General features: G+C 41.7%; 1 protein-coding gene and 1 long non-coding RNA gene across 2 annotated transcripts; both read right to left on the bottom strand.

Moving 5' to 3' along the window:
* Positions 1-3,037: 3,037 nt before the first annotated feature.
* LOC144108216 (uncharacterized) lies at positions 3,038-11,076 on the bottom strand. Its single transcript, XM_077641494.1, has 9 exons — positions 11,010-11,076; positions 10,286-10,392; positions 9,478-9,543; positions 9,049-9,120; positions 8,215-8,383; positions 6,586-6,697; positions 3,905-4,059; positions 3,742-3,806; positions 3,038-3,124 (listed from the first exon to the last, which is right to left on the bottom strand). Exons 6-9 carry the CDS (start codon positions 6,681-6,683, stop codon positions 3,038-3,040), a joined length of 405 nt encoding a protein of 134 aa, XP_077497620.1. The 5' UTR covers positions 6,684-6,697; positions 8,215-8,383; positions 9,049-9,120; positions 9,478-9,543; positions 10,286-10,392; positions 11,010-11,076.
* Positions 11,077-11,196: 120 nt separating this feature from the next.
* LOC144106199 (uncharacterized) lies at positions 11,197-15,600 on the bottom strand. Its single transcript, XR_013308930.1, has 3 exons — positions 15,466-15,600; positions 13,838-13,949; positions 11,197-11,327 (listed from the first exon to the last, which is right to left on the bottom strand). It is a non-coding gene; the product is annotated as an uncharacterized LOC144106199 (long non-coding RNA).
* Positions 15,601-16,203: the final 603 nt, after the last annotated feature.

The following is a 16,203-nucleotide window of genomic DNA, read 5'->3' as shown; positions in this document are numbered from 1 at the left end:
ATACAGCTCCATGGAATTTAATCAATTCTAATGCTATCGGTATCGTTGCAAGAAACGAAATATCGCTCTGCACGTGTGCCACTCTTAAGCAAAGAAACATTGACGCACAAAGGCACAGCCACGTCACATGGGAGCATATCATGCAGCCTGTTCTGTAGCTCATCTCTTCAAATGACCATTGCCCGGCTCTGCTGCAGTCCCACCACACAGCCAGTACTGTGGTAAGCAGCGTGGGAGTGTGTCAGTAAGCTGCTGAACGACATGCATTCTCTTTAGATTCCTATATTTCTGCCTGGAGAGCCCATGTTTACTGTGCTGCAATGTTGACAAGGTAGTCTTGGAAACGCAAGAATCAAATACACTTATTACATCAAAAATTAGATACACCAAAGTTTAGTCACCCATATACATGTCTAGAATGTTGAATCAACCGAAACTGTAGAGCATTATTCATCGCCATCTTTGTTTACTATTTTTTGAGAGACGGAGAAGCTAGTTACTATCGTTGTAAAAGAATTGTGGTCTCAACACCACTTCTAACTGACAGCACTGCTGTCTTGAGTGGGCGCTCAAGTGCTCGAGACATGTGTGGACATCTGTACTAACTTCTTCTAGACTGTGGTGACTGTATGCGCTAGTTTAAAAGCGATTCTATTTTAGTTCATAAACTTACTAGTCGAAATGGCTGATTTCAGTTTCGATATTCACCATTACTGACAATAGCTTCTAGTTCATTTTTCTAATTTGAGTATTCTGATTCCTTAACCACTAGCACTGTCAAATTTGTAGACCATAAACCTGAATCATTTTATTTTGCAGTAAAAAAATAAATTAAAACATTTCAGTCAGTTCAGAATTAATCGCATACCGGTCATCACCAACCCAACGCAGCCATCACCAGTGTTGAACAAAAATCAAACCTAGAAGATGCCAATTTACAGAACAGTTCATCCCTCTTAAGGATCCCATTAGAAGAGTGTCAGGTTACCTTGTTTGCCATATGACATACTAAAAGTACAGCTTAGCATTGTCATTTCACTGAAGAAAAAGGATAAGGACTCACTTTGAAGGACAATGAAAAGGTGCAGGTCAGCAAACGCTTTTTCCCGTTTTCACTGTAGAGGCTGAATTTTTGTCCAAGCTCATTTCACAGAAGCCGCGCCAATATTTGTGCTGTCGCCGAATGTCGGTTGTCTCCTCCAGTGCTCGATAGCTCATTGGCTGGCTGATGCCTGAACAACAGAAAAAATGAATGATTAAACAAGACAGCACTGCTTGCATTATTTTCAACTAAGCAGGAAGTATTGATTTCACATTTTTAGGTAAATGAAGTTAGGTATGGTTCTTACTGCCACACATTACAACTCAAATATATTCGTCTCGAACTGCAGCAAACTAGAAGGCAAAAGCAGGAGGTGGCAGCTTTCACAAGCATTCTTTTTCATCTGCTCACCAGCCAAATCAAGAGCCTCTTAGGAAAGCTGCCACATCGAGCTCGTTTCCACTCCACCGCTGAATGCATACATGCCTCCCGTTCCAGTCTTTATCCACTTGTCTTGAAGAATATTAATAATACTGTAACTGCAAACCGAAGACTGTTTTAATACGCAGCCAGCTGCTAGTAATTGATGCTGCCCATTCGATGATTGGCTACGCATCTGCATGCTGTTTTCGGCCTCCATCTTATGCAGAAAAAGCACAAACCGAGGTCACTTGTAGTTACTAACACCTCTTGAAAGCCATTTGTCTTCAATGAAGCTAGGAAATCCGAGAGCCCATATGTTAGTCTACGAAATGCCCCTGCCGATTCACCCTTGGCACGCGAACCGAAAAAAGCATAGTAATGCAAGACCATAAAATTAAATTTGATAGTAGCTTTGTTACATTGTTATACATACTTTATGACGAGCAAGGCACTGAAACATCTTGGCCACTGTCAGGAGGTGACTCCACGGGAGACTGCACAGAAACTAATATTTAAAACAAACAAAAATTTGTATTTAGTCTGAAACGTCAAAAAGTTCCTTACGCAAAGAACACTGATGAACGCCTTCTGATGTTTATGTTTGCCATTGGTAGGCAGCATGTGGTCGCGCTCAGACTCTTTACCTTTGTTATTCTGATGCTCTACATTACATTTAGCTTTTATTTATAAACCTGCTACAAGCTGCCGAGCATTGTTTTAGATGTGTTTTTGCACTCTGATATTTCTTTGTCACAAACCATGGAAGAAAGCGGCACTGCACTTTCTTGACAAAGATGAAGTCTTGGCTAATCTGGTATATTATGCCTCCTTAAAATTTAACCTGTAAAAGCAAACTATCCTCCTGTCTGGGCTTAGTCCTTTCACCTTGTGTTCTGCCAGGCACTTGAAATAGTTTTCATTTACCTAGTGAAGACACAAAACTTTAACCCATGAAACGAATGAAAAGTTTTGATTACTGTCACCCAAACATTTTTTTCGTATTACCAATCTGAATTCAAAACATGTCTAATTTCATCACAGGGCACAGAAGTGACGAGAGGGAAAATAACACTATGAAGAACAGTGTTCCGCGTTGTCATTTTGGTGTCACTTCTCGACACTATGACCCAATCGACATGTAACCAACTGGCCCACCACTTCGTCCTGACCGAATACAATACTTAAAGCACCAAAATTAAGTTTCATTATTAGACTAGAAAACTTGCCCCATTCTTTGAAATTTAAGGCAATTCTATTTAAAATTTCGCACATTTCAAACTGGCGAATCAACTACAGGCAAATTCAGCATCCTTCATTTAGAGAATAGGGTCTTGTTCATACCAATTTCTGAGCGCGTCTGATATTTCAGAAACAGTGAGCAATGTAACGCATCCACTGCCACATTATTGCCAAAAATATTGCCATCAGATCAGTGGATTTTTGTTCTCCCAATTGTAACTAAGCGCATCGCCAAAAAACTTCATAATTCCTAGTATGTTACTTTCACAGAACTGGTACTTTAATGTTATGATTATAACAAGGCACTGCTTACCTTTGTTGGTCAAAGGGTCTTTATGGCAAATCCTTGATTCCGCCTTCAGTCCCAGCCTGATGAACTGCAGCCAAGGACCCGATTCCTCCGCTTCCCATGAACTTTGTCTAAGAGCCAAAATGTTCGTAGTTTCACAATGCACAACCTTGGTGATTTATTTACGTGAAGAACACAACATATCTCAATAGCACAATGCATACGCCTCATTAACCTTTATTGTGGTCGCTGAGCTCAATTTATGCAAGTCCACTTTTAGTCTCCAAGTCAGCACCCTCATGCATTAAAGTGTTATAAATGAGGGAACTAAAGAATTCAAAGTGCACTGTTAATGGCACTTCCTTCCGTCTGTTCTTTTTGGTGACTGAAGCACACAGCTGGCCTTAACTTCATCAACTATAAGTCAAAAATAATACTCAAATTTTGATGAAATAAAATTGATGACCACAGTCAAAAATGGAGCGTACAGCCTTAACAGGCTCCACCCATCAGCTCTTTACTTGGTGCAGTCATGCACAGAAAGGCAACTTCTGCCAGAAATGACACCACATTGAACTGATAAACTGACACAGATTTGTTCTGCATTCTTTCTTCACAGAACAAACGTGTTGTACTTCCTCTCTACAAGGCTCAAAGAAGACATAAGTCTGTAGACAGCATGTTGGTGCAGCTGACACGCTATGCATATAGGCTAACTTCACTGAACAAGCTATATAAAGAGTGATACCTTGATTAGATGATGTTGCCAGGTCATCGGTGTCCTGTGCTTTTGCCTGGCTCTCTCGTACGTGTCTAGAACAAAGTCAGGTTAGAATCATTCAATTTCAAGTGCAAATTACAGTCAAGGAAGTGTAGCAGGTCTGTAATTAAACCGTTCATAATATCTTTACCTGCATTTAGCACCTTTTGCTTCCCAACCCCTTGAGCGATGGGAGACCTTGTTATCCAGCCCCACTCTACCGATCCAGCTCGCACTGACGGACAGGAGCCAGGAGCTGCTGGCAGCATATGGGTCCCGTAAATAGGGAACCACCCCGTCTGGTCCCTGCGTGTACCACCGATTTATTTCGGGCTTAATAAATGTTGATTCATCATCATCATCCGAATTCAGACATATATTTCAATGATATAATCTGTATGTCAATGAATATACAGGAGGTCTCAGAGCACAAAGGCTATACCGGGCTCTCCTGAGGTGTAATCTTTGTAAAGACAGCATTTGTTAATCTATAGCACTACTAGAACAAATATTAAAAAAAACTCCACCTTTCAGGACAGGGGTCGATGTAGGGGAATTTTAAAACGCCGCGATGGCTCAGTGGTTATGGCGCTCGGCTGCTGACCCGAAAGAAGCGGGTTAGATCACGGTCGGGGCGGCTGGATTTAAATGAAGGCGAATATCTAGAGGCCCATGTACTTTGCGATGTCAGTGCACGTTAAAGAAGCCCAGGTGGTCGAAATTTCCGAAGCCCTTCACTACGGCATTCCTAATAGCCTGAGTCGCTTTGGGACGTTAAGCCCCCATACCTCATAACACGATATACAGGAGGCACCTGCTGATTAGGTTGCATAAAACCAGAACAAAAACAACACAGCTATGCCTAGAGTTGTTTTACATCAGTCTTACATATATGGCCTGAAAGCCTTTTTAACACTAAGGCTACATGCAGAAAGAGGACAAAGACAGCATTTCTTATACCTTATCACGACTAAAATACTTTGCAAAAAAAGATCTTAACTTTCGGGACAGGGGCTCGATGGAGATGATGCACCTGCTGATTAGGTTGCATAAAACCAGAACAAAAAATAGAGCTATGCGTAGAGCTGTATTACATGTATCAAATGTGTGGCCAGTAATCCTGTCCAGCACTACGGCTACAAACTAAAAAAACAGCGAAACAGCATTTGTTAACCCTTAGCCGACCAGAACAGTTTGCAAAAAAATAAACACCTTTCATGACGGGCTTGATGAGGAGGAGGCACCTGCTGATGATGTTCATAAAACCAGAACAATAAATACAGCTATGTCTATAGCTGTTCTAAATCAGTATCACATATGTCGCCAGGAAGCCAGTCCGGCGCTCAGCGAACCTAATAAAAAAAACGCAGAACAGCATTTTTTTATCCTGACCACCACTAGAACAGTTGAAAAAAACGGCACCTGTCAGGACAGGGGCTCGATGTAGAAAGGGCACCTGCTGATGATGATCATAGAACCAGGACAAAAATACAGCTACGCCTAGAGCTGTTTTACATCAGTATAACATATGTGGCCAGGAAGCCATTCCGGCACTGAGGACACCAGCCATAAAAAGGAAGCGAAAGAGCATTTTTTTTACCCTGAGCACCACTAGACCAGTTTGGAAAAAAATGGCCCCTGTCAGGATAGGGGCTCGATGCAGGTGAGGCACCTGCTGATCAGGCTTCCTAAAATCAGAACAAAAATACAGCTATGCCTAGACCTGTTCGACATCAGCATGACATAAGTGGTCAGGAAGCCATTCCCCCATGCCACATACTAAACAGAATCTTCAGTTTTCAGGAGACGGGTCCACGCGTGCCGCATCCAGAGCAGGGGCTCTACATAGGGGAGGAACCTCCTGAAGATGTAGTCCTATAAGGGTCTTGAGAGTTGCAGTGCTACATCAGTGTTCCGACCATTGAAAATGCAGTTCATGATCAGCATAACTGAAGTCACTGAGATCAAGGACAAGAATATTTCTGAACACTGTAGCATGCACTGAGCCACATTTTCGTATGACTGAGCACAATATTCTGTGCTGGATTTGCCACCTCCTGCCACTGAACAAAAAAAGTGGCACCTAAATGGGCACAAAAGTTATGGGCGCAGAAAATACTTCCACCGCATCCGTTCTTTCTAAGGCATGTAGCCAGAAATGTTTTTTTTTAGAGGGCCGGGGGGGGGGGGGGGTGGCACTTAAACTGAAAATTTTCCAAGCAGGGGAGGCGAGAGAAAAATTCAGGGGGCACTTTGTTGACCTTAAGTGCGGTGAGGCGGGAGTCTTTAGCGCGGTGTTGCTCCTTGCGTCACTAATGTGTGATTAAGATCCTAATTAAGTAATCAATTGTTTGTGATTCTTTAATGCTAGAGACTGGAAGGCGTTTGGGAGGCATCCGTCGGATTCGACGCCTTTCTGAAAACACTCTCCAGCGTCCTAAAGAAAGAGAACTACATATGCGTTGGCAGGAAGTAGCGTAGTAGTTAGCATGCTCGGCTGCGGAACGAAAGGATGTTTTTCGAATCCCATCGTTCACAAAGATTTCTTCCTTATCGAGTTGAAGAGCATAAGGTCCGGACGGACGGACACGAGCAGGACACATTACAGGCTTTCTCTTAATACCCATTATGCACACTGGCAAGACAGCATAGCATGTCCCCTGTGGAATTGATCGAAGTCTGTTAGGGAAGCTGCAGTATTTCTCCAGTGAATACTGGAGGCCTGAACAAAAGCAGGAAGGGCATACACAATAAAAAAGAGCAGCTTTAAGCAAAAACATGAAAAACAGATACACCAGAAAAAAATAATTCAAAAGTAGAGAGTTTTCGTACCTTTTGGTTGCACTCTTGATACGGGTTGAACAATTTTTCAGCCACGACATGACACCATATTGTATTTTTTTTAAGGTTGCTTGGGTTATGGCTTGCATCTGGGTTACTCCTCCTGGAGATAAATAGTAAATGGTAGACATTTGTAACCAATAAATGCACAGTACATCTCGTACCTAAAAGGAAAGCGCGAAACTAATTTGCTCCAAATAAGGAGAAAAGTACAGTGAAATAAACACAAGGCCCCACGCTCCTCTCAAGCACTTTGTGCATTGTTTTGCTCACTTCTGGTAAACGAGGCTTTTCTCAAATTACATCTTGGTTTAATCATTTCTCCCGGCTTGTAAGCAAATACGTGCATCAATGAGTAAAACTGCTATCGATTTAATATTCTGAACTAGATGTGTACTGAAAATCAAATTATGCTCAATTAAGAGAACCTTGTTATTAAACTACAGTTCATATTACAGGTCCCTCCACGCACTTTCGCGGTAATAAATGTATAGTTAAACATTTTTTCATTACTTTTGTTCAATGTTTCTGAACCTTACTACAGCCATGGCTGGCTATACAGCTCCATGGAATTTAATCAATTCTAATACTATCGGTATCGTTGCAAGAAACTAAATCTGGCTCTGCACGTGTGCCACCCTTAAGCACAGAAACATGGACGCACAAAGGCACAGCCACGTCACATGGAAGCATATCATGCAGCCTGTTCTGAAGCTCATCTCTACTAATGACCATGGACCGGCTCTGCTGCAGTCCCACCACACAGCCAGTACTGTGGTAAGCAGCGTGGGAGTGTGTCAGTAAGCTGCTGAACGACATGCATTCTCTTTAGATTCCTATATTTCTGCCTGGAGAGCCCATGTTTACTGTGCTGCAATGTTGACAAGGTAGTCTTGGAAACGCAAGAATCAAATACACCTATTACATCAAAAATTAGATACACCAAAGTTTTGTCACCCATATACATGTCTAGAGTGCTGAATCAACCAGAGCTATAGAGCATTATTCATCGCTATCTTAGTTTACTATTTCTTGAGAGACGGAGAAGCTAGTTACTATCGTTGTAAAAAAATTCGGGTCTCAACACCACTTCTAACTGACAGCACTGCACTCTTGAGTGGGCGCTCAAGTGCTCGAGACGTGTGTGGACATCTGTACTATCTTCTTCTAGACAGTGGTGACTGTATGCGCTAGTTTAAAAGTGATTCTATTTTAGTTCATAAACTTACTAGTCGAAATGGCTGATTTCAGTTTCGATATTCACCATTACTGACAATAGCTTCGAGTTAATTTTTCTAATTTGAGTATTTTGATTTTTTAACCACTTGCACTGTCAAATTTGTCCACCATAAACCTGAATCAATTTAGTTTGCAGTCAAAAAATAAATTAAAACATTTCAGTCAGTTCAGAATTAATCGCATACCGGTCATCACCAACCCAACGCAGCCATCACCAGTGTTGAAAAAAAAATCAAACCTAGAAGATGCCAATTTACAGAACAATTCATCCCTCTTAAGGATCCCTTTAGAAGAGTGTCATGTTACCTTGTTTGCCATATGACATACTAAAAGTACAGCTTAGCATTGTCATTTCACTGAAGAAAAAGGCTAAGGACTCACTTTGAAGGACAATGAAAAGGTGCAGGTCAGCAAATGCGTTTTCCCGTTTTCACTGTAGAGGCTGAATTTTTGTCCAAGCTCATTTCGCAGAATCCCCGCCAATATTTGTGCTGTCGCCGAATGTCGGTTGTCTCCTCCAGTACTGGCTACCTCATTGGTCGGCTGATGCCTGAACAAATTAAAAAATGAATGATTAAACAAGACAGCACTGCTTGCATTATTTTCAACGAAGCACGAAGTATTGATTTCACATTTTTAGGTAAATGAAGTTAGGTATGGTTCTTACTGCCACACATTACAACTCAATTATATTCGTCTCGAACTGCAGCAAACTAGAAGACAAATGAAGGAGGTGGCAGCTTTCACAAGCATTCTTTTTCATCTGCTCACCAGCCAAATCAAGAGCCCTTAAGAAAGCTGCCACATCGAGCTCGTTTCCACTCCACCGCTGAATGCATACATGCCTCCCATTCTAGTCTTTATCCACTTGTCTTGAAGAATATTAATAATACTGTAACTGCAAACCGAAGACTGTTTTAATACGCAGCCAGCTGCTAGTAATTGATGCTGCCCATTCGATGATTGGCTACGCATCTGCATGCTGTTTTCCGCCTCCATCTTATGCAGAAAGGGCACAAACCGAGGTCACTTGTAGTTACTAACACCTCTTGAAAGCAATTTGTCTTCAATGAAGCTAGGAAATCCGAGAGCCCATATGTTAGTCTACGAAATGCCCCTGCCGATTCACCCTTGGCACGCGAACCGATAAAAGCATAGTAATGCAAGACCATAAAAGTAAATTTGATAGTAGCTTTGTTACATTGTTATACATACTTTATGCCGAGCAAGGCACTGAAACATCTTGGCCACTGTCAGGAGGTGACTCCACAGGAGACTGCACAGAAACTAATATTTAAAACAAACAAAAATCTGTATTTAGTCTGAAACGTTGTCAAAAAGTTCCTTACGCAAAGAAAACTGATGAACGCCTTCTGATGTTTATGTTTGCCATTGGTAGGCAGCATGTGGTAGCGCTCAGACTCTTTACCTTTGTTATTCTGATGCTCTACATTACATTTAGCTTTTATTTATAAACCTGCTACAAGCTGCAGAGCATTGTTTTAGATGTGTTTTTTGCAGTCTGATATTTCTTTGTCACAAATCATGGAAGAAAGCTGCACTGCACTTTCTTGACAAAGCTGAAGTCTTGGCTAATCTGGTATATTATGCCTCCTTAAAATTTAAGCTGTAAAAGCAAACTACCCTCCTGTCTGGGCTTAGTCCTTTCACCTTGTGTTCTGCCAGGCACTTGAAATAGTTTTCATTTACCTAGAGAAGACACAAAACTTTAACCACTGGTTAAGAGCTTGCAAGCAAGCAACTCCAATTCTAAGCTCAATGGCCTTAATGACATGGACTGAGTGGCAACTTCAGCACCGCGTTCCTCGACCAGGGCCCGAAGGGGACTCATGAAACGAATGAAAAGTTTTGATTACTCTCACCCAAACATTTTTTCGTATTACCAATCTGAATGCAAAACATGTCTAATTTCATCACAGGGCACCGAAGTGACGAGAGGGAAAATAACACTATGAAGAACAGTGTTTCGCGGTGTCATTTTGGTGTCACTTCTCGACACTATGACCCAATCGACATGTAACCAACTGGCCCACCACTTCGTCCTGACAGAATACAATACTTAAAGCACTAAAATTAAGTTTCATTATTAAACTGGGAAACATGCCCCTTTTTTTGAACTTTAAGGCAATTCTATTTAAAATTTCGCACATTTCAAACTGGCGAGTCAACTACAGGCAAATTCAGCATCCTTCATTTAGAGAATCGGGTCTTGTTCATACCAATTTCTGAGCGCGTCAGATATTTCAGAAACAGTGAGCAATGTAACGCATCCACTGCCATTTTATTGCCAACTAATATTCCCATCAGTACAGTGGATTTTTGTTCTCCCAATTGTAACTAACCGCATCACCAAAAAACTTCAAAATTTCTAGTATATTACTTTCACAGAACTGGTACTTTATTGTTGCTATTATAACAAGGCACTGCTTACCTTTGTTGGTCAAAGGGTGTTTATGGCAAATCCTTGATTCCGCCTTTAGTCCCAGCCTGATGAACTGCAGCCAAGGACCCGACTCCTCCGCTTCCCATTAACTTTGTCTAAGAGCCAAAATGTTCGTAGTTTCACAATGCACAACCTTGGTGATTTATTTACGTGAAGAACACAATATTTCTCAATAGCACAATGCATACGCCTCACTAACTTTTATTGTGGTCGCTGAGCTCAATTTATGCTAGTCCACTTTTAGTCTCCAAGTCAGCACCCTCATGCATTAAAGTGTTATAAATGAGGGAACTAAAGAATTCAAAGTGCACTGTTAATGGCACTTCCTTCCATCTGTTCTTTTTGGTGACTGAAGCACACAGCTGGCCTTAGCTTCATCAACTATAAGTCAAAAATAATACTCTAATTTTGATGAAATAAAATTGATGACCACAGTTAAAAATGGAGCATACAGCCTTAACAGGCTCCAACCATCAGCTCTTTACTTGGTGCAGTCTTGCACAGAAAGGCAACTTCTGCCAGAAATGACACCACATTGAACTGATAAACTGACACAGATTTGTTCTGCATTCTTTCTTCACAGAACAAACGTGTTGTACTTCCTCTCTACAAGGCTCAAAGAAGACATACGTCTGTAGACAGCATTTTGGTGCAGCTGACACGCTATGCATATAGGCTAACTTCACTGAACAAGCTATATAAAGAGTGATACCTTGATTAGATGATGTTGCCAGGTCATCGGTGTCCTGTGCTTTTGCCTGGTTCTCTCGTACGTGTCTAGAACAAAGTCAGGTTAAAATCATTCAATTTCAAGTGCAAATTACAGTCAAGGAAGTGTAGCAGGTCTATAATTAAACCGTGCATAATATCTTTACCTGCATTTAGCACATTTTGCTTCCCAACCCCTTGAGCGATGGGAGACCTTGTTATCCAGCCCCACTCTACCGATCCAGCTCGCACTGACGGACAGGAGCCAGGAGCTGCTGGAAGCATATGGGTCCCGTAAATAGGGAACCACCCCGTCTGGTCCCTGCGTGTACCACCGATTTATTTCGGGCTTAATAAATGTTGATTCATCATCATCATCCGAATTCAGACATATATTTCAATGATATAATCTGTACGTCAATGAATATACAGGAGGTCTCAGAGCACAAAGGCTATACCGGGCTCTCCTGAGGTGTAATCTTTGTAAAGACAGCATTTGTTAATCTATAGCACCACTAGAACAAATTTTTAAAAAACACTGCACCTTTCTGGACAGGGACGCCGCGATGGCTCAGTGGTTATGGCGCTCGGCTGCTGACCCGAAAGACGCGGGTTAGATCCCGGTCGTGGCGGTTGAATTTAAATGAAGGTGAAATTCTGGTGGCCCATGTACTGTGCGATGTCAGTGCACGTTAAAGAACACCAGGTGGTCGAGATTTCCGAAGCCCTTCACTACGGCATTCCTCATAGCCTGAGTCGCTTTGGGACGTTAAGCCCCCATACCTCATAACACGATATACAGGAGGCACCTGCTGATGAGGTTGCATAAAACCAGACCAAAAACAACACAGCTACGCCTAGAGCTGTTTTACATCAGTCTTACATATATGCCCTGAAAGCCTTTTTAACACTAAGGCTACATGCAGAAAGAGGACAAAGACAGCATTTCTTATACCTTATCACGACTAAAATACTTTGAAAAAAAAGATCTTAACTTTCGGGACCGGGGCTCGATGTAGATGATGCACCTGCTGATTAGGTTGCATAAAACGAGAACAAAAACCAGAGCTATGCGTTGAGCTGTATTACATGTCTCAAATGTGTGGCCAGTAATCCTGTCCAGCACTACGGCTACAGACTAAAAAAACAGCGTAACAGCATTTGTTAAACCTTAGCCGACCCGAACAGTTTGCAAAAAAATAAACACCTTTCATGACGGGCTCGATATGGAGGAGGCACCTGCTGATGATGTTCATAAAACCAGAACAATAAATACAGCTATGTCTATAGCTGTTCTAAATCAGTTATCACATATGTGGCCAAGAAGCCAGTCCGGCGCTCAGGGAACCTAATAAAAAAAAACGCAGAACAGCATTTTTTTATCCTGACCACCACTAGAACTGTTGAAAAAAAACGGCACCTGTCAGGACAGGGGCTCGATGTAGAAAAGGCACCTGCTGATGATGATCATAGAACCAGGACAAAAATACAGCTACGTCTAGAGCTGTTTTACATCAGTATAACATATGTGGCCAGGAAGCCATTCCGGCACTGAGGACACCAGCCATAAACAGGAAGCGAAAGAGCATTTTTTTTACGCTGAGCACCACTAGAACAGTTTGGAAAAAAACGGCCCCTGTAAGGATAGGGGCTCGATGCAGATGAGGCACCTGCTGATCAGGCTTCCTAAAATCAAACAAAAATACAGCTATGCCTAGACCTGTTCGACATCAGCATCACATATGTGGTCAGGAAGCCATTCCCCCATGCCACATACTAAACAGAATCTTCAGCTTTCAGGAGATGAGTCCACACGTGCCGCATCCAGAGCAGGGGCTATATATAGGGGAGGAACCTCCTGAAGATGTAGTCCTATAAGGGTGTTGAGAATTGCAGTGCTACATTCGTGTTCCGACCATTGATAATGCAATTCATGATCTGCATAACTAAAGTCACTGAGATCAAGGACAAGAATATTTCTGAACACTGTAGCAAGCACTGGGCCACATTTTCGTATGACTGAGCACAATATTCTGTGCTGACTTGCCACCTCCTGCCACTGAAGAAAAACAGTGGCACCTAAATGGGCATAAAAGTTATGGGCGCAGAAAATACTTCCACCGCATCCGTCCTTTCTAAAGCATGTAGCCAGAAATGATGTTTTTTTCGGGGGGGGGGGGGGGGGGGTGGCACTTCGATAATTTTCCAAGCAGGGGAGGCGAGAAAAAAATTCAGGGGGCACTTTGTTGACTTTTAGTGCGGTGAGGTGAAAGCCTTTAGCGCGGTGTTACTCCTTGTGTCACTGATGTGTGGTTAAGATCCTAATTAAGTAATCAATTGTTTGTGATTCATTAATGCTAGAGACACTGGAAGGCGTTTGGGAGGCATCCGTCAGATTCGCCGCCTTTCTGCAAACACTCTCCAGCGTCCTAAACAAAGAGAACTACATATGCGTTGGCAGGAAGTAGCGTAGTAGTCAGCATGCTCGGCTGCGGAATGAAACAAAGTTGGTTTGAATCCCATCGTTCACAAAGATTTCTTCCTTATCGAGTTGAAGAGCATAATGAACGGACGGACGGACACGAGCAGGAAACATTAGAGGCCTTCTCTTAATACCCATTATGAACACTGGCAAGACAGCATAGTATGTTCCCTGTGGAATTGATCGAAGTTTGTTAGGGAAGCTGCTGAATTTCTTATTTCTCCAGTGAATACTGGAGGCCTGAACAAAAGCAGGAAGGGTATACGCAATAAAAAAGAGCAGCTTTAAGCGACAACATGAAAAACAGATACACCAGAAAATATTAATTCAAAAGTAGAGAGTTTTCGTACCTTTTGGTTGCATTCTTGATACGGGTTGAACAATTTTTCAGCCACGACATGACACCATATTGTATTTCTTTTAAGGTTGCTTGGGTTATGGCTTGCATCTGGGTTACTCCTCCTGGAGATAAATATAAATGGTAGACATTTGTAACCAATAAATGCACAGTACATCTCGTACCTAAAAAGAAAGCGCGAAACTAATTTGCTCCAAATAAGGAGAAAAGTACAGTGAAATAGACACAAGGCCCCACGCTCCTCTCAAGCACTTTGTGCATTGTATTGCCTACTTCTGGTAAACGAGGCTTTTGTCAAGTTAAATCTTGGTTTAATAATCATTTCTCCCGACTTGTCAGCAAATACCTGCATCAATGAGTAAAACTGCAATCGATTCAATATTTTGAACTAGATGTGTACTGAAAATCAAATTATGCTCAATTAAGAAAACCTTGTTATTAAACTACAGTTCATATTACAGGTCCCTCCACGTACTTTCACGGTAATAAATGTATAGTTAAACAATTTTTCATTACTTTTGTTCAATGGTTCCGAACCTTAATACAGCCATGGCTGGCTATACAGCTCCATGGAATTTAATCAATTCTAATACTATTTGTATCGTTGCAAGAAACGAAATCTGGCTCTGCACGTGTGCCACTCTTAAGCACAGAAACATGGACGCACAAAGGCACAGCCACGTCACATGGGAGCATATCACGCAGCCTGTTCTGAAGCTCATCTCTACTAATGACCATGGAACGGCTCTGCTGCAGTCCCACCACACAACCAGTACTGTGGTAAGCAGCGTGGGAGTGTATCAGTATGCTGCTGAATGACATGCATTCTCTTGAGATGCTATATTTCTGCCTGGGGAGCCCACGTTTACTGTGCTGCAATGTTGACAAGGTAGTCTTGGAAACCCAAGAATCAAATACACCTATTACATAAAAAATTAGATACACCAAAGTTTAGTCACCCATTTACATGTCTAGAGTGCTGAATCACCAGAACTATAGAGCATTATTCATCGCTATCTTAGTTTACTATTTTTTGAGAGACGGAGAAGCTAGTTACTATCGTTGTAAAAAAATTATGGTCTCAACACCACTTCTAACTGACAGCACTGCACTCTTGAGTGGGCGCTCAAGTGCTCGAGACATGTGTGAACAACTGTACTAACTTCTCCTAGACTGTGGTGACTGTATGCGCTAGTTTAAAAGCTATTATATTTTAGTTCATAAACTTACTAGTCGAAATGGCTGACTTCAGTTTTGATATCCACCATTACTGACAATAGATTCGAGTTAATTTTTCTAATTTGAGTATTCTGATTCTTTAACAACTAGCACTGTCAAATTTGTCCACCATAACCCTGAATCAATTTATTTTGCAATAAAAAATCAATTAAAACATTTCATTCAGTTGAGAATTAATCGCATACCGGTCATCATCAACCCAACACAGCCATCGCCAGTGTTGAAAAAAAAATCAAACCTAGAAGATGCCAATTTACAGAACAATTCATCCCTCTTAAGGATCACTTTAGAAGAGTGTCATGTTACCTTGTTTGCCATATGATATACTAAAAATACAGCTTAGTATTTTCATTTCACTGAAGAAAAAGGCTAAGGACTCACTTTGAAGGACAATGAAAAGGTGCAGGTCAGCAAATGCGTTTTCCCCTTTTGACTGTAGAGGCTGAATTTTTGTCCAAGCTCATCTCACAGAAGCCGCGCCAATATGTGTGCTTTCGCCGAATGTCGGTTGTCTCGTCCAGTACTGGCTAGCTGATTGGCTGGCTGATGCCTGAACAACAACAAAAAACAGATGAAAAAATGAATTATTAAACAGGACCGCACTGCTTGCATTATTTTCAACGAAGCACGAAGTATTAATTTCACATTTATATGTAAATGAAGTTAGGTATGGTTCTTACTGCCACACATTACAACTCAATTATATTCGGCTCAAACTGCAGCAAACTATAAGGCAAAAGCAGGAGGTGGCAGCTTTCACAAGCATTCTTTTTCATCTGCTCACCAGCCAAATCAAGACCCTCTTAAGAAATCTGCTACCTCGAGCTCGTTTCCACTCCACCGCACACAATTTGCTATATGAGGTTTAATACTATGCGCACATTTTGAACTATAAATAATAAATTAAACTCCTGCTCAGCTCAATTAAGTGATGTTGCCTGCAAGCAAAAAAATGTTCAAGCAACTGAATATAATCTTACCATGTGAGTGCACAGTGCCTGACTTCACTCGAGCTTTTTTTCAATCTCGGCGATACCCTCTTCAGTCCTCAGTGGCACCATGGCAATGATGTCGTGTGAGCAGCCTTGATGCACTTAATTCAGAGAAAACATTTTTTAT

This window comes from Amblyomma americanum, chromosome 10 (genome assembly GCF_052857255.1).
Source record: "Amblyomma americanum isolate KBUSLIRL-KWMA chromosome 10, ASM5285725v1, whole genome shotgun sequence".
Classification (NCBI taxonomy): domain Eukaryota; kingdom Metazoa; phylum Arthropoda; class Arachnida; order Ixodida; family Ixodidae; genus Amblyomma; species Amblyomma americanum.
Note: the sequence above shows the minus strand (reverse complement) of the source record. Positions and strands in the feature narration are given on the sequence as shown.

What these genes read in the sequence shown, in the direction of transcription:
- LOC144108216 (XM_077641494.1), bottom strand. Translation starts at nt 6,683, where the DNA reads ATGCAAGCCATAACCCAAGCAACCTTAAAAAAAATACAATATGGTGTC. An exon ending in GCAAAAGGTGCTAAATGCAG is followed by an intron (nt 3,807 to 3,904) that starts GTAAAGATATTA and finishes ACTTTGTTCTAG; the next exon opens with ACACGTACGAGAGAGCCAGG. An exon ending in GGCAACATCATCTAATCAAG is followed by an intron (nt 3,125 to 3,741) that starts GTATCACTCTTT and finishes TTTGGCTCTTAG; the next exon opens with ACAAAGTTCATGGGAAGCGG.